At 34.5% G+C, this 15,942-nt stretch overlaps 2 protein-coding genes across 2 annotated transcripts; both read right to left on the bottom strand.

Annotated features, from left to right (window-relative positions):
- Positions 1-2,116: 2,116 nt before the first annotated feature.
- On the bottom strand, positions 2,117-3,262 carry LOC110682031 (RING-H2 finger protein ATL78-like). The gene has a single exon (XM_021858238.1). It carries the CDS (start codon positions 3,073-3,075, stop codon positions 2,305-2,307), a length of 771 nt encoding a protein of 256 aa, XP_021713930.1. The 5' UTR covers positions 3,076-3,262; the 3' UTR covers positions 2,117-2,304.
- A 6,277-nt stretch (positions 3,263-9,539) lies between these two features.
- On the bottom strand, positions 9,540-10,726 carry LOC110682032 (RING-H2 finger protein ATL78-like). The gene has a single exon (XM_021858239.1). It carries the CDS (start codon positions 10,562-10,564, stop codon positions 9,821-9,823), a length of 744 nt encoding a protein of 247 aa, XP_021713931.1. The 5' UTR covers positions 10,565-10,726; the 3' UTR covers positions 9,540-9,820.
- Between the last annotated feature and the right edge of the window lie 5,216 nt (positions 10,727-15,942).

Here is a 15,942-nt window from a genome sequence, read left to right as displayed (position 1 = left end):
TGTGGGTGCTTTGTAGCACATATCTAAGAAAACTTGTTATGATTAATTTATTGACTAATGTTGCAATTACTACTAAAATAACCATTAACAAATGATTTAATTGTAACTTTAAAGTAACATCTAGGTTTGTCCTTATCAAAGAGAGTAGGATTTACTACTAAATGTTATCTTCAAAAAGTACCTCAGCCACCATCAAATAGGGATTTTTCTCGCCAGCTCTTTACTTGTACTCCTTTTTGTTGGCTTACTATTTAGTCTTGTAACTATCAAGTGACATAAATCCCTCCGTCTCGTCTTTTATATCGTTTATTTTAGGTATTGTGTCGTCATTTGATGTGTCGACTCCTAATTTATCTTATCTTTGCCAAACATATTATTTTACCATCTTATTTTAATCATATTTTTTCCTATATTATAATTTTATAAAACTTTGTTAGAATAGTGTACACTAAATGAGTATATTAGAAAGAAAATAAAGGAATGGTACCCAATAAGTTTCACATCTTTCAATAGTATCCACGAGCAAGAGTTTGGTGTTGATTTCCTTTTTTTTCCTTTCAAAAAACTTACAAAACTTAATTGATGACAAGATAATAATTTTATCACCTAGCTAATTAAAAAAATAAATATTTAGTGGCACTTTTTGTTCTTTTAGGAAAAGGTGAACTTTACTTCCCTTTCAAAAACTAAGTGAAAATTATCTTTGATAAAAAGTACTTCAGATACTATGTTACCTATAATTCTAAACAAATCAATAGCAAACAACTAGCAGCTAACGATTATATTTGATACACAATCTAAAGTTTCAAGTGAATCATCAATAAGAAATATCTAGACTTGTAAAACTGGATTGGTGAAAAAGATTATAACTTTTTACTCCTAATAATAGACTAATAATAAGAAATTAATAAAGCAATACCTTTTGTTTTATTTTGGAAAAAAATAAAGGCAACTTACATGTTAATGAAAAGTTTCACGGTAATCAACTTACACTGATCTGATACGAAGTAAAAGAAATTACATGTAAATGAAATATGAAGTATATTTTTATCATAATAGTATTTTTTTAAAACTATACTGTAGCATAAAATATGAAAAAAGCATACTTTGAAGAGTAACATATTAACTTAATTTGGACTATTACTGTTGAAATAGAAAGTTGTAGGGCAGTGGAATATGCCATCGCAAATAGCAATAGCTTGTGAATGGGGGAGAAATGAATGGACAAAAGAGAGTTTTATTCTTTAATCCTTCTTTTTAGGAAGCACAAATGCATAATTAAGGGCACTAAACAAGGTAGACACCAATCAATAACAAAGCAGAATGACATTGATTTACGAAAAAAAAAAAAAAAAAAACAATGTATTAGTACTAAACTTAATGTATTAGAAGTGGACAATTGATTGAGGATTTGAGAATCATACAAGAAAATGATTGAAAATGTAGTATGGCTTTGACAACTAGCTAATTTTACAGACCAACTTGAGTGGAAAAGTGCTACTTGTAAATGCATTGTTTTTAGCCCATGGGATGGGACCCATGTGAACCATCTAGGTGGAAAAGTACCCACAAATAATTTTATTTTTATTTTTTGGTTGGAAAGTTTGGTAATTTTAGGCATTAAGTTTGATTTTTCATGTAAAAATGACCAATATATTTGATTGTCTTTACAAAATTTGGGGAGATATTTGTGACAAATGGTAAATAAAATTTTCTTAACTACTACTAGTACTAGCCGTAAATGAGTTTGATTTATGTGTATTGGTAAAGTGTTACATAACTAAAATGCGTAAATTTTGAGTAAATTGAAATCCATTTATGTGTATAGGCGTTTATAAAGTGATCGTAAAAGTACATCTTAGATATCCCCACCAAAAAAAGATGGAGAATGAGAAACGATGGATAAGCAACCATCCAAATTTGCAAAATGACCAATTTGATACTACAATTCCGTAATTCCCTTATTTTAGTATGAGTCTAGATCTTATTGTAGCCTTTAAATTAACATACTTTATTTATTCTATCAAGTACCCTGTTGAGTATCAATATAGTTATACTATAGAATTTTAGAGTGAAACATTTTCATAAAGAATCAGTCCAATAATTTAGACAATTATTGAGGACAAAACAAATGGCTAAACCAGGAATTTGTTGATTAACTGCTCTTCAGTTTATACATGATTAATCGAGAACTAATATCTATAATTTGTACAACAATAATACAGAGTAAACATGAAATTGAATTTTTCCCTAAAAATTCACTCTGAAAATTGATGAAAAACCTACAAAACTACTAGAATTTGGCTAACTTTGAACAACTTCACTCCTATAATCTCTCACCAAATCCTCCCTTTCAAGTGGCACAATACTCACTACAACCATGTCACTTGTTGATGTTGTTGTTGTTGCTGTTGTCGTCGTCGTCGTTGTTGTTGTTGACAACGATGATGATTCCGACGATGAGGTAGTTTGATGATCATCACCACAACCAATAATCTTGTTACAAGTTTCAACTAAAGATTGCCTACAAGTAGGGCAAGAGGAGTTTGAACCAAGCCATTTATCAATACACTTAACATGAAAACCATGATGGCATTTTGGTAATATCCTAACTTTTTCACCACCCTTAAACTCTGATAAACATATCACACACTCAGTGCCTAACCCTTGAATTTGCACCTCGGTTGAGTACTTCACCACTGGAAATGTCTTTAATGCCCTTTTGTCTAAACCATTGCAACTTTTCTTCTTTTGATCATGACTAATTATGTTTAGGTAATAACTAGGCTCTCCGGTAATCATAAATGAGCACTTGATCACAAACCTTATGACGGTGTTTATGCAAAATGAACATATTAAAGCGCACACCAAGACCGCGAGGATCATGACTATGTTAGAATCAAACCCGGGGTTGCCATGGCTTGAACTCGGGTCTAGGACTTGGTAGGTTGGTGTTGGTGCTTCTGTTGTAGATGGTGAAGGGTGGAAGGGGGAGTGAAGTAGTAATCTTCTAGAATAGTGAAGGTTAGTAGTGATTTCTTGGGGAATAGAAGAAAAGGAAGTTGAAGGAAACATGTTTTTGGTTTGTAAAAGAAAAAGAGAGAGTAATATTATTGTTATTGTGGATAGAGTTGGATGTGGAATTGTGGTTGTGTTGGAAGATGAATATATAGTGGCCTAAAGTTATAAAAAGTATAGATTTTGTAGATCCTATATACTTGTATAGGAATATTTATCTTATTTGTAATCTACTTGTATATGTTTGTTGTTGGCAAGGATTTGTTAACACTTAACAGCAAGGATGTGTGTTTCCTTGGTATATTTTACCTAGCCGCCTTATTATTTAATTTAGTACTCAGTATAAAAAAAATTTAAGGTAAAGAGAAAAATTCTAATCAAACCTTAATGCTTACGATTTTTAGTCTAACTTTTATGAGTTGGACTTCTTGGAATATAGGGAATGGGTAAGGGATCATCACCCTCAAACATCTAGGGTAGGGAGAAATCGACTTTGTAACCTAAGATAAATCCCCACTTAACTACGCTAAACCTTACTAGACACCCGTTATACAGTATATGTTATGCAGTTATTTCGAAAATAAATTAAATGTCTTTCTCAATACAACCCGTTCCACAAATGAAAATGCCTAATTAAGTACACCAAACCTTACTTGATTATGACACCCGTTGTACTTCGTACTTGTATATTTTTTCGTAGATATTTCAAAAATTAAAATAGTCCTTCTCTAGCTACCTCGTTCCGTAGCTACTAGCCTACCACTCTACTAGAGCACAACGGAATACTTCACTAATAATAGGTAGATCTATTTTTAATTTTTGAATTGAAAAAAAAATGAACTTTACACTTGTAAACATGTTTGTTTCTTCAGTCTCTACACTTGTCAAACAAAAAAGTGCATAATTCTACTCCCTAATATTTTAGATTAAGAGCCTTGATTAGTAGACTGACAAGTGTAGAAAAAGTGCAATTTGTAATATAATTGATTAAGATTATGCCATATTGCCATGTACACTTGTGTGTTAATAATTAAGATTAAGTGGGAATTGCTCCTCAAAAATTAAAGATTAATTGGGTATTATAATAATCAAACTGGGCCCAAATACGGAGTAAAAATTTGACGGGTCGTCAAACGAAAGAGTGAAATGGGTTTCATTCTTATGAGTTGTTTGAATTGGGTGAGTATAGTTCATGGTAGTCCATATGTTATGTGACTTGTGTCATGTATTATACTACGGGCCTGTTTTCATTGACTGAACTCAGCTGAACTGAACTAAGTTGAGCTGAACTGAGTTGAGCTGAACTGAACTGAACTGAATATTTTATAAGAAAAAGAAAATTAAGAGCTGAACTGAACTGAGCTGAATTGAACGGAAATGAACTGAAAATAAACGTATGAGAACAGGCCCTACGGAGTACATATTTATTGATGGTTCATACTTCATAGTTATCTGCATATATGGTTCTTCATATAAGTAAAAATTTCGTGAATATAAACAATGTTATATTGTATTTATATCGATATATTTGATTTTATTTTTTATATTAATGTATTTATATAATACGAGTTCATTTTATTTGGTTTGAATGGAGTCATTTTGGTTGGATAAATTTTGTCACAATTCAAGTAACCTATGAGCAAAAAAAAAAAAAAAGTAAGGATAAGCTTCTTGCGCGCAGTTAGTGGTTATTAAGATAACTAAAGCGAAAGTGAGTGATAAGACTTGCAAATTTCAAGTTGACATAAAATAAAACTATAAGATGTTTGGTTATAATTATACGACAAGGTGCTTAATAAGAGTATAAAGGCAAAAGATCACCTCGTATTTGCTTGCATTCCTACACCACATGTCCAATCCAAAAGACGTATTTATAGTACGTTAAAATAGTTATTAAGACTAGAATAGACCCGCTCTACAATAACTTATTGTAGACCCAACCTTCTAGTATACTATACGAATGTGATTATGTCATACGAAATGTGATTATATTATTACAAAAGTGATTATATCATCTTGAAACTATTATGTAAATGTATCACTCAAAAAGTGAATTTATCATTACAAAAATTATCAAATAGTAAATTACATCATTCAAAAGATGATTTTTAAATTTTATCATCCTAAAGATAATTATATAATCTCATTAAATGGTTTAATATGAGATCAAAATATGACTCACAAAAAGATAATTATATCATCTAAAAAAGTGATTATATCATTCAGAATGTGATTATATTATTTGAAAGTGTCAAATTTTGGGTCTACAATAATTTATTGTAGACCGGGTCCATACAAGACCAATTGCTCAATTACATTAATTAAGAATACTTGCTATTGTTAATCTAAACCATACTTAGTACGGAGTATATTTTAAGCAACCACCTTGTTAGTCCTCTTCAAGTGTGTGTTTTTTTAACAAGTTTAATTTATTCTTAATTTGAAAGTACTAATTGGGGGTGTTTATTTTCAGAAGGTATGTACTAAGCTAAATTCCACAAGCTCAAAGGTCCAACCCTTCCCAAACCCGTACTCGAAAGTTTCCTCACCTGACACTCTGACAAATAATAAAAACTTATCAAAATAAACCTGACCGAAACAAATCAAATTAAATAACCCAGTTGCCACCTCTAATTTAATTATACACTTCAAAAATATGGCTAAGAAGGACATTCATGCTCCCTAAAGTACCGCTAATACAAAAATAATGAGCATTATATCAACAAACTATAGCCTAAATCAACTTAATAAAAGTTACAAGCAACATTAGTTTACTAAAAGTGTTTGTAATAATAAGATCTTTTAAAGACTTGAATTTTCTTATAGTGGTAATAACTAGGCCTGGTTATTGGGTAGGGCTACCCAATGACAAAAGGGTCGGGCCTAATACTAAAGGGTTTTGACCCTTTAATTTTTTAATGGACAGGGCTTTTATAGGGTCTTATTTTATAGGGTTTTTATAGGGTTTTATTTTATAGCCCAATAATTTAATAATTAAACTAAAGAGCCCAATAATAATTGTAAGGGTCAGCAGTCAGCTACTACCTCTCTTCCATTTTCTCTCTCCTCCATTTTCTCTCTCCTCCATTGAAGCCACTCAGAGTACTCCATTGAAGCGCAACTTCAGAGTTTTCCATTAAAGCACTCAGAGTTCTCCATTGAAGCGCAACTTCAGAGTTCTCCATTGAAGCGCAACTTCATAGTTCTCCATTAAAGCGCACTCAGAGTTCTCCATTGAAGCGCACTCAGAGTTCTCCATTGAAGCCGCGCACTCAGAGTCTCAGGTAACATCATTTTCTCTCTCTTAATCTGTTATTCAATTTTAATATCTGATTGAAGATCCGGTTTAGGTTATATGATGTGATCGAAAATCAATTCAAATTGGATTTTCTTCTGGGTGATTTTGCTTCTTACTTGAGCTTGGAGAGTGATAAAAGGATTGTGGGTAATTTTGCTACTTATGAGTCTGTTGTTCTTGGTGTTGCTAATGCTGATTTATTTTGGTGTTTTTAATTATAATTTGGGAGTTTTTTTTGCTTGATTATAATTGTGTTTGATCTGAACTCATGGATGAATGATTATAACCCTTAATTTTGTGTGCTAATCATGTCACATATTTTCTGCACTTGTGCCATTGAATGTTTTCATTTCTATATTAGCTACAATTTGAAAATACTTGAATTAAATCAAACCAATAAAGGCTTGATAAAGTATACTATTAATCCATCTATATATTCATACAAAGCCCATATTATCTACTAATATATGTAGTACTTTGAATGAATATAATGTGACTTCTGTTTTTTTTTTTTTTTTTTTTTTTTTTTTTTTGCTGGGGGCTGCAGGTCTTGTTTCTGTGTGCTGCTGGCTTTTTGGTTCTGTAGTTGCTTGTGTTGGTGTGGCTGGGAGGTGCTTTGTAGCTGCTGCTGTTGCTGGAGGCTGTTCTGAGTTCATGAAGCACTCAGAGCCAAAGAGCTTGTTTCATTCCTACTGCTGCTTCATTCTTTTGTGGTATCTGAGAACATTTGCTAAAATGTTGGCAATGAACTAGACCATTCTAGTAGTATTTCGTAAATCTAGAAACTAGTATATTACAATTGATGTAACAGGGTTAGTACTCTTGGTGAACTTATTTTGGCGTGCTGGTTTTCTCTACACAGGCTCTACTTCTGGTTTTATTTTGATGTGAAAGATTTTTATGAGACTTTGATCCTGCATATATCTTTGTCTGAGCACAAGTATACTATTTAAAGATTAGTATACCATTTAAAGATTAGTATGCTATTTAAAGATTAGTAGAAGTTAATGGCCCGTTTTACTTTTACCTCGACCCTGACCCGCATTGACCCTGACCCGACCCTGACTCGCTAAATATTCATCATGACCCGCAACCGACCCGCCCCGCTAATGACCCGCACCGACCCGCCCAATAACCACCCCTAGTAATAACCAAAAAAAAAAAAAAAAGTACAGTGCTATTTTCATTTTGTCTACTGTTTGTCTGTTTCCCTTATTGTAAAGTTTAATATCTAATCTTGCACTTATATACTTCGATCGTACCAAAAGTGCACAAGATATTGAGCAGCTTAATATCTTGCACCAATACTCCGATAATTATATATTAACTATCTTGATTAAAGTGATATAAGTACGGAGTACTGGATAAGCTTCATTTGTTAATTTACTTGGTTAAATAACTAAGATTAGCCAAGAAAATAATTCAATTTACGGCCTTTTAAAAGAAACATTAAACTATCCAAACAAGTATCATTATACAAGATTATTATTACAAAGTTTTGATGGTGTTTCTCAAAAGCACGATTCTTTTCTTGGTACAATTGCAATTATACATTGTTTTATTTGATGCATGCCTTCAACTTGTAGGGCGGATCTCAAATCCTTATTAACCCAAATCAAGTTTGTTTAAATGTTTAATCATATTTGTGGGGGCTTATAAGCTTATTGTAGTGTCTAAGAAAACTATGGATAAATTATTAACTATAGTTGCAATTACTACAATAACAAATTAACAACCATCAATAATGATTAACTTTAACTTTAAATAAATTAAACAACTTATGGGTTTGCCCTAATCCAGGAGTGTACATCTTCAAAATGTACGGGAATGTTTTCTAGAAGACATAATCCAGGCCACAACATTATTGTGTATAGTAAGGGTCTATTTTGATTTACTAACCTGAGCTTGAAATGAACTAAACTGATTGAAGCCGAAATAAACTGAACTAAACTAAATAGAGCTAAAATGAATTGTTTATGAGAGAAGGAAATTAGGAACTGAATTGAACTAAACTAAAGTGAAATTAAGCTGAAGAGAAAGGTATTTAAAAATTTTAGAATCAAGATAGTAATTAAGTAGGCTTTTCAAAACTAGAAAAAAAAATGTTCATAAAAGTGTAATACCAAGTAGTATTTAAGATAAATGCATACTTGGAAGAGTAACATATTAACATAACATGGCCTATCAGTGTCAAAATAGAAAGTTGTAGGGTAATGAACATCGCATGTAAATAGCATTAGCTTGTGAATGGAGGGGAAATTAATGGGTACAAGAAAGTTTTGTTCTTTAATCATCCTTTTAGGAAGCACAAATGCATTATTAACAAAATTCGAGTGACATTGATATTTAATACATGTAAATAACACGTTGGGCATGTACTAGAACTAACACAACTAAAAAGTGACATTTTACTTATCATCTTATCATTATTATTTTGCTTGTTTTGGTTCAATGTCAGATTGTCAATATATAGAAGATTCAACTGCTCACCAATTTTCGATTATTTCTCCATTACTCCGATTAGTTATCGTCATATTTACTTTACAAAATAATCTTTATCCGTTCATTATAAACAGTACATATAGATTTTAAGAGAAGTTTGTCCTAATTTTTATTAGTGTTCTCCATTTAAAGTAAACAAAATATTTTTAAAAACTTTAAAATATATATATTAAAAAAAAATTGAAGAATTGGATATTTGTTTGAGGATTTGAGAATTTAAGAGAAAAGGATTGAAACTACAGCACAGCTTCGACAACTAGCTAATTCACTATGATTAAGTAGACCAACTTAAGTGGAATTTTATCACTTGTAATTGTATTGTTATAAACCCATAGGGGTAGGCCCCATGTGAGTATATATGTCCTAGTTGGCAAAAGTGCCCTTAAATAAAATTTTAACCACTTTTTCAAAAATAGAATAAAATAAGATTGAATTTAAAACCCTTTAGATGTTGAAGGTTAGATAATTTGCAAAACCCGGCCCCCCTATTAATCTAGTAATACATACACAATCTCATTATATCATAAATGAAATCTGTTAATAATATGTGGAGTAGATCACTAGACTTATTCAATTCATGAATCTCCACCAATTTAATAATGTTATCCAACGAACTGGATCACATATGGTATGTATTAATATATGTTTCCCGTCTTATACAAGTACATAGCTTACCAATGGACCGGAGAAGATTAATTATACTTCGTATTTGGAAAAATTTGTAGCTAGAAATGTGGATATGACAATTGACAAGTCAAGTAATAAGTGGTCCATCTTAGTTAATCACTGAAGATGCTTTCGAAAAAGGATTAATCCAATAATATAGACAATTGATTTACGTAAATTGCTGACATATCAAATTGCCATAGCATAGAACTTTAAAATTTTTAATTACTAGTATTAATAATTACTCGCTCCGAAATATCTATCATGTGCACTACTAATAAATTAAAAAAATTGTTAAAATCAGGAAAATCCTACAAAAGTACTACTAGAATTTGGCTAACTTTGAGCAACTTCACTCCTGTAATCTCGCACCAAATCTTCCCTTTCAAGTGGCACAATACTCACTACAACCATGTCACTTGTTGATGTTGTTGTCGTCGTCGTTGTTGTTGTTGACAACGATGATGATTCCGACGATGAGGTAGTTTGATGATCATCACCACAACCAATAATCTTGTTACAAGTTTCAACTAAAGATTGCCTACAAGTAGGGCAAGAGGAGTTTGAACCAAGCCATTTATCAATACACTTAACATGAAAACCATGATGGCATTTTGGTAATATCCTAACTTTTTCACCACCCTTAAACTCTGACAAACATATCACACACTCAGTACCCAGCCCTTGAATTTCCACTTCAGTTGAGTATTTTACCACTGGAAATGTCTTTAATGCTCTTTTGTCTAAGCCATTACATTTCTTCTTTTGATCATGGTTTAGGTGGTAATTAGACTCTCCAATAATCATACTTGAGTACTTGATCACAAACCTAATGATGGCGTTTATACAAAACGAACATATCAACGCACATATCAAGACCGCGAGGATCATGACTATGTTAGCATCAAAGCCGGGGTTGGCATGGCTCGAATTCGGGTCTAGGACTTGGTAGGTTGGTGTTGGTGCTTCTATTGTAGGTGGTGAAGGGTGGAATGGGGAGTGAAGTAGTAATCTTCTAGAATAATGAACGCTAGTAATGATTTCTTGGGGAATAGAAGATAAAGAAGTTGAAGAAAACATGTTTAAATTTTGGATGTTTTTGCTAAAGGAAAAGAGAGAGAATATTATTGTTGTAGGAGGAGTGGATAGAGTAGGATGTGGAATTGTGGTTGTGTAAAATGATGAATATATAGTGGGCTAAAGTTACAAAAAGTATAGATTTTGTGGATCCTCTACCTATATCTTATTTGCGTTCTATATGTTTTGTTGTTGGCAAGGATATGTTCATATGTATCTTTTATCCTTGGCTTTCTTTACCTTTTACTAATATTTAATTAAGATGTTAATTAAGTACTTTAAATTCTTTTTTTGTCATAAATAAGTTAGTACTTAGGAAGAATGAATAGAGAAGTAGTACATAGATTAATTCATGTCAGACTCATGTGTGAGAAATTAAAATTTGGTCGACCTTATTTGTTACTTCCTCCGTTTTTAAATACTTGATTCACTTTTATTTTCCGGCCATTTTTAAATGCTTACTCGATTTTTATATTTGAAAAGCTTTTACAATATATAATTAATGTCCCTCACAGGCTCACCTAGTGGACCGACCATTAATCATATTTAATTAATTTTATGTTTTTTCTATTCCAATTCTCTCTACTACTTTTGCTTTTTACAATTTTTTTTTCACCTACCGTACTATTTCATATTTTATTATTTTATCCAATTTTACTTAAAACTCTGCACATGGAGAAATAGAGCAAGTATTTAAAAACGAAGGGAGCATTACGTACAGTAAAATATTGTGTTTTTATTGGTATATGAATTTTTGTTAGTTATTTATAATAATAATAATAATAATTTACACTCGTATCTACAAGACCACTGCTTCACAAAGTGGTAGATCAATAGTTGAACGGTTAGTATGCACTTTACACTTGTTTAGTAGGCTGACAGACACAAGTACAAATGAGAAAATTTAGTTAAGATTATGCTTTACACTTGTGTAGTTAATTGAGCTTTAAGTAGGTATCATGGTATAATTAAACATTCTAATCGGGCCAAACACGCAGTTATAATTTGACGGGTCAAACGAAAGAATAAAATCGGTTTCACCATTTTATGAGTTGTTTGTACTTTGTAGGGATGGCAAATAGGCGCGCGGTACAGTGTAGGTGCAAATAAGCCCTTCTCCATACGTCCACCAATGCCGTGTCGGGCCACCGCGGGCTGTGTCTATCTGTGCCTAGGGTGGCTCGTGCCGGGCCTAGTTTATGGCGGGCAGTGTCGCGTGTCACCTTTTGACACACCCGGCACGGCCCACGGCTTGGCGGGCCGTCTCAATTTTTCATTTTTTTAAAAAAAATTAAAAAAATCGATATAGTTTTTTTTTTTTTTTGAACAAATTTAAAAATGAGTATAATTAAATAATTTTATTAATTTATGTTTATGTTTTTGTATTATTATATTACTTTGTATTATTTAGCAAAAAGCAACAATGCATATAATTAAAACAAGTGCGATAAGCCAATAACTCAAAAATTGATAAATAATAACTTATTTTATTATATGTCGGTACGATAAATCTATAATACATTAATTTATAATGAAAATTAAAAATCGTACAATAATTGGTGAATAACTTAATTTTATACCTTATATTATTATACGAAATACGGGGTTCGATAATACAAATTGTACAATAACTTTGCATGGGCCGTGTTTGGCGGGCCGCGTGCCTGCTATGGGTCGTGCCTAGCGGGCCGTGTCGCTGCTGGGTTCGTGTTGTGCCCGTTTTTCAATAATTTGTTCACGGCACGGCCCATGGCCCACAAGTGGGCCACAGTGCCGAGCCGTGCCTCTGGTGGGCTCGTGCCGGCCCATGCCCACCTCTATGTCCACCTTATTCACACCCAACTTAAATTCCATCGTCTACTACTACTTCAAGTCATAGTCTTAGATTTCGATATTTGACATCAATTACATATTACTTTCTAAAAAAATATTATACGTAGTATTAATAAAAGGTTGCATTTAGATTATGACTTTAATTTTATATAAAAGCTAAAGTAAACTTCCTAAAATATCAACTTTTACATTTTATTTACTTTGTATTATATATTTAAATATTAATATAAAATAATATACAAAATAATATATTTCATTTTTTTACTCCAATATAAACATATAATTATTACGAAGTACATTTTTGTTATAACTATTCAACAAATTTGCTTGTGGAATTAAAAGTAGTCCTATCTCAAAGGCAAAATCATAACAAATTCGGGATAACCACCACAAGGCGTCGACTTAAAAAATGTTCGGTTCTCTCTTGAAGTTCCACATTGTCATTGGTACGATTTTCCTTAATCTCTTTTGTTTATACTAATTTTTGCTAAGTGGGATTGAATATCAAAATCTAGGCTACAGATCAACTAAGCAAAATATAATGTAAGGCGAAAAGTAAAAAGCAAGTAAACGACACAAGGAATTGGTGACGCGGAAAACCCAAAGAAGGTAAAAACCGCGGGTAGAATGAGGATCTACCAAACTTTCACTATGCAAAAAATAATATCGGTTTACAAGTTTTAAGTGTATGTTTGATGCCTGAGCTGATGCCATGCTTACTGCTACTACGACCCTTATATAGATGACTTGCTAGGTCACACCCTAGCCGTTGCAAGGAGATGAGATCGTGTCCATGATTTTAGGACGTTAGTTGCGGAGATTCCCTTTCTTCTGTTTTGAACTCTAACGGACTGGGGTGGCTAAAGTTGGACTAAGTCTGAGCTTATCTCTTCCCTAAGAAATAGGGGGTTGTTACTTGACTTGGTCTTCTACCGATGTTACAGGCTTCGTCGATCTTATGGCTTCGTCGAGAGACGTCTTCGTCGTTGACCTTTGTTGACTGTCGTTGACTCGGTCTTGCATATTTTTACCCATAACAATTTGCCCCTAATTGCTAAAACGTGGACGACTACTCACTTTTGGCAATTACTTGAAAGATACAAAAAATGCAAGACAGAAATAAAAAATAAAAAATGACAAAAAATATACACAAATAAGATAATCAAAAAATTTCAAATTATCTAGAGGGCGTTTTCGTCCTTTACCACGCACGTTCTTCAGAGCAGTTACTCAACTTCTCCCACTTCCTTACTCTAACCGTCATTTCACTCTTTATTAACCTGCAACACGCTTCGCGCTTCCCCAAACTTCTACCCTCTTCTACTCTCTTCTCTCCAATTCCTCTCTTCCTTGCGAGGTTTTTCTGGCGGTTTGGTGGCAGCGTGCGGCGGCGTTTTCACACTTTTGGCATCTTCAATTTCCAGGTAATCTACTCTACTTCCTTTTGCATTAATCAATTTTAGGTGCAATGTCGAACAAAATTCCAAAAATTAGAACTAGGTTTTCTCTTCGCGTTGTTGAAAAACGAGGAACAATTGTTTCACAGCAGAATTCAAAGTCTCAGTCTAAGTCGTTGATGGCTCCAAACATGACGAGTGATTTCGTCAAGATGACGGGTTTTCCCAGCACTACCTTTGCTTATATTCCGGGGCCCGGCCAGACGGTGGCAGACTGTCCTGAGGATTTTGTTGTTTTCTTTCGATATCCTTTTGCTGAAACGACGATTAAATTCCCTTTCCCACCCCTGGTTCGTTCTTTTTTTGAGGTTCTAGGCATTAGTCCTGGACAGTTAATGCCATCTGGTTGGAGAATTTTGTCAGTGATATTGGAATTGACCAAAGATTGGGAGGATCCCTTTACTTTGGAAGATTTGGCGGCGGGGTATGAGATAAAGATGGCGGAAAGTGGTTTCGTCAGTCTGTGCAAAAAAGGAGAACGGTTGGTTTTGAATACTGATGTGAATGACAGGGGTTGGAAGAAGTGGTTCTTCTTTGTAAAAAGGGTGTCGTTGGGTAACGACGGTTTGTGGTTGACGGAAGGATGGCCGACGAAGGGTAAGTATTTCTATGGTATTCGTATTCTCATGGCTTGACTTTAGCTAAAATGGTTTGATTCTTTTTTCCCATAATGCAGAGTTGGACTTAGGCTTTCTTGAGTCGTCGGAGGCCTCTTCGTCAAAGGTAAAAGAGTTCCTCGCCATCAATCCTTCAGCAAGAACGTTTGTGCGAAAGAAGAAGGCGATGGGTGATCAAGCGGGGCAAGAACAGAGTACTCCATTGAGCACACCGAACCAAGCAGAAGATTCCGAAGAAACAATGTCGACTCGTAAGTAGTTATTTGATTTCGTTGCGTCGTCATTATGTCATTGCTTTATAATTAACAATTTCTAATGCTTTGTCAGAATCGGCCGCTCAAGGCACTCGTCGAGGTCGAAGTTTGACTCAGCAAGAGGCTGACTTGCGAATGAGGAGGAAGCGAGGGTTGGCGTCTCGAGAACAGCAGCCGGCGCCTGTGGCCGAGAAGGTGGAGCCTGTCCTGACTCCGCCACTTGAGAGGACGGTCGATGAGTCGGGAACTATTACGCTGTCGGCGACCCCTCCACGCAAGCAGCTGAAGATTAACGACGAGCCCCCATCTCCTGATATCTTGATGCGCTTTCCAGCCAACTTCCTGGATCGCCGCAAGGGTGATCAACATTCTTTGTTTCCTGCCCTGAATCAACTACTGTTTCCTAAGTCTAGGGAGATGTTAGCCGGATCGTCCGTTCTGGACATAGCATCTGAAGCGGCTTCGGTTCACTTATACGTAAGTTTTTATTTTGGTTATGTTTTTACTCGTCAATTTGTTGTCTTCAAGGCTTGTAATTGGGGATGTGTTCGGCCAGTGTCTGCAAAACTCTTTGGTGTTAAGGGACAGGGTGATCAGGCTAGCTAAGGAGATGCAAAGGTTGGATGGTGCTGCCAAGAACAGTGAGGCTCAGCGCAAAACTGCAGTCAATGTGTTTTAGATGACCAAGAAGGAGTTGGACGAGACAAAGAAAAAGGTGGATGATCTGGAGAAGCAGCTACAAGACCAATCAAAGACGAGGGAGGAGGAAACTCAGAGACTCAAGGATCAGCTGAAGGAACAAGCTAAGCATTTGGAGGATAAGATGGGGGTCATTGCTGCCAAGGACGAGGCTTTGTCGAAGGTCCAAGACGAGTTGTCATCGACCCAGAAGGAGTTGGACGACGCTCTGGACGACTATGCCGAATTGGATATCAAGGTGAGGGCGAAGCTGATGAAGTAGTTTTTGGATGGAAAGGCTTCAGAATGGCGTCCTCAAGAGGTGATCGACCGTTTCCTTGCAAACGGCGGGACGCTTGACGAGCTGGAAGAGGACGCTGCAGTGGCGTCGACCGCGGATTCAGGTCTTGGTCCTTCCGTCACTATTGCTTCGTCGGTCGTTGCAGTTGATGTTCAGTATGTCGAGGATCAGCCTATGATTACCGATGACCAACCGTCTGTTGTTGAAGATCAGCCTACTATTGTTGTCGACCAACTGGTCG

This window comes from Chenopodium quinoa, unplaced genomic scaffold (genome assembly GCF_001683475.1).
Source record: "Chenopodium quinoa cultivar QQ74 unplaced genomic scaffold, ASM168347v1, whole genome shotgun sequence".
Lineage (NCBI taxonomy): Eukaryota > Viridiplantae > Streptophyta > Magnoliopsida > Caryophyllales > Amaranthaceae > Chenopodium > Chenopodium quinoa.
This window is presented reverse-complemented; position numbering and strand designations above follow the sequence as displayed.

Excerpts from the sequence above, each read along its gene's own strand:
- LOC110682031 (XM_021858238.1), bottom strand. The coding sequence starts at position 3,075 with ATGTTTCCTTCAACTTCCTTTTCTTCTATTCCCCAAGAAATCACTACT.
- LOC110682032 (XM_021858239.1), bottom strand. The coding sequence starts at position 10,564 with ATGTTTTCTTCAACTTCTTTATCTTCTATTCCCCAAGAAATCATTACT.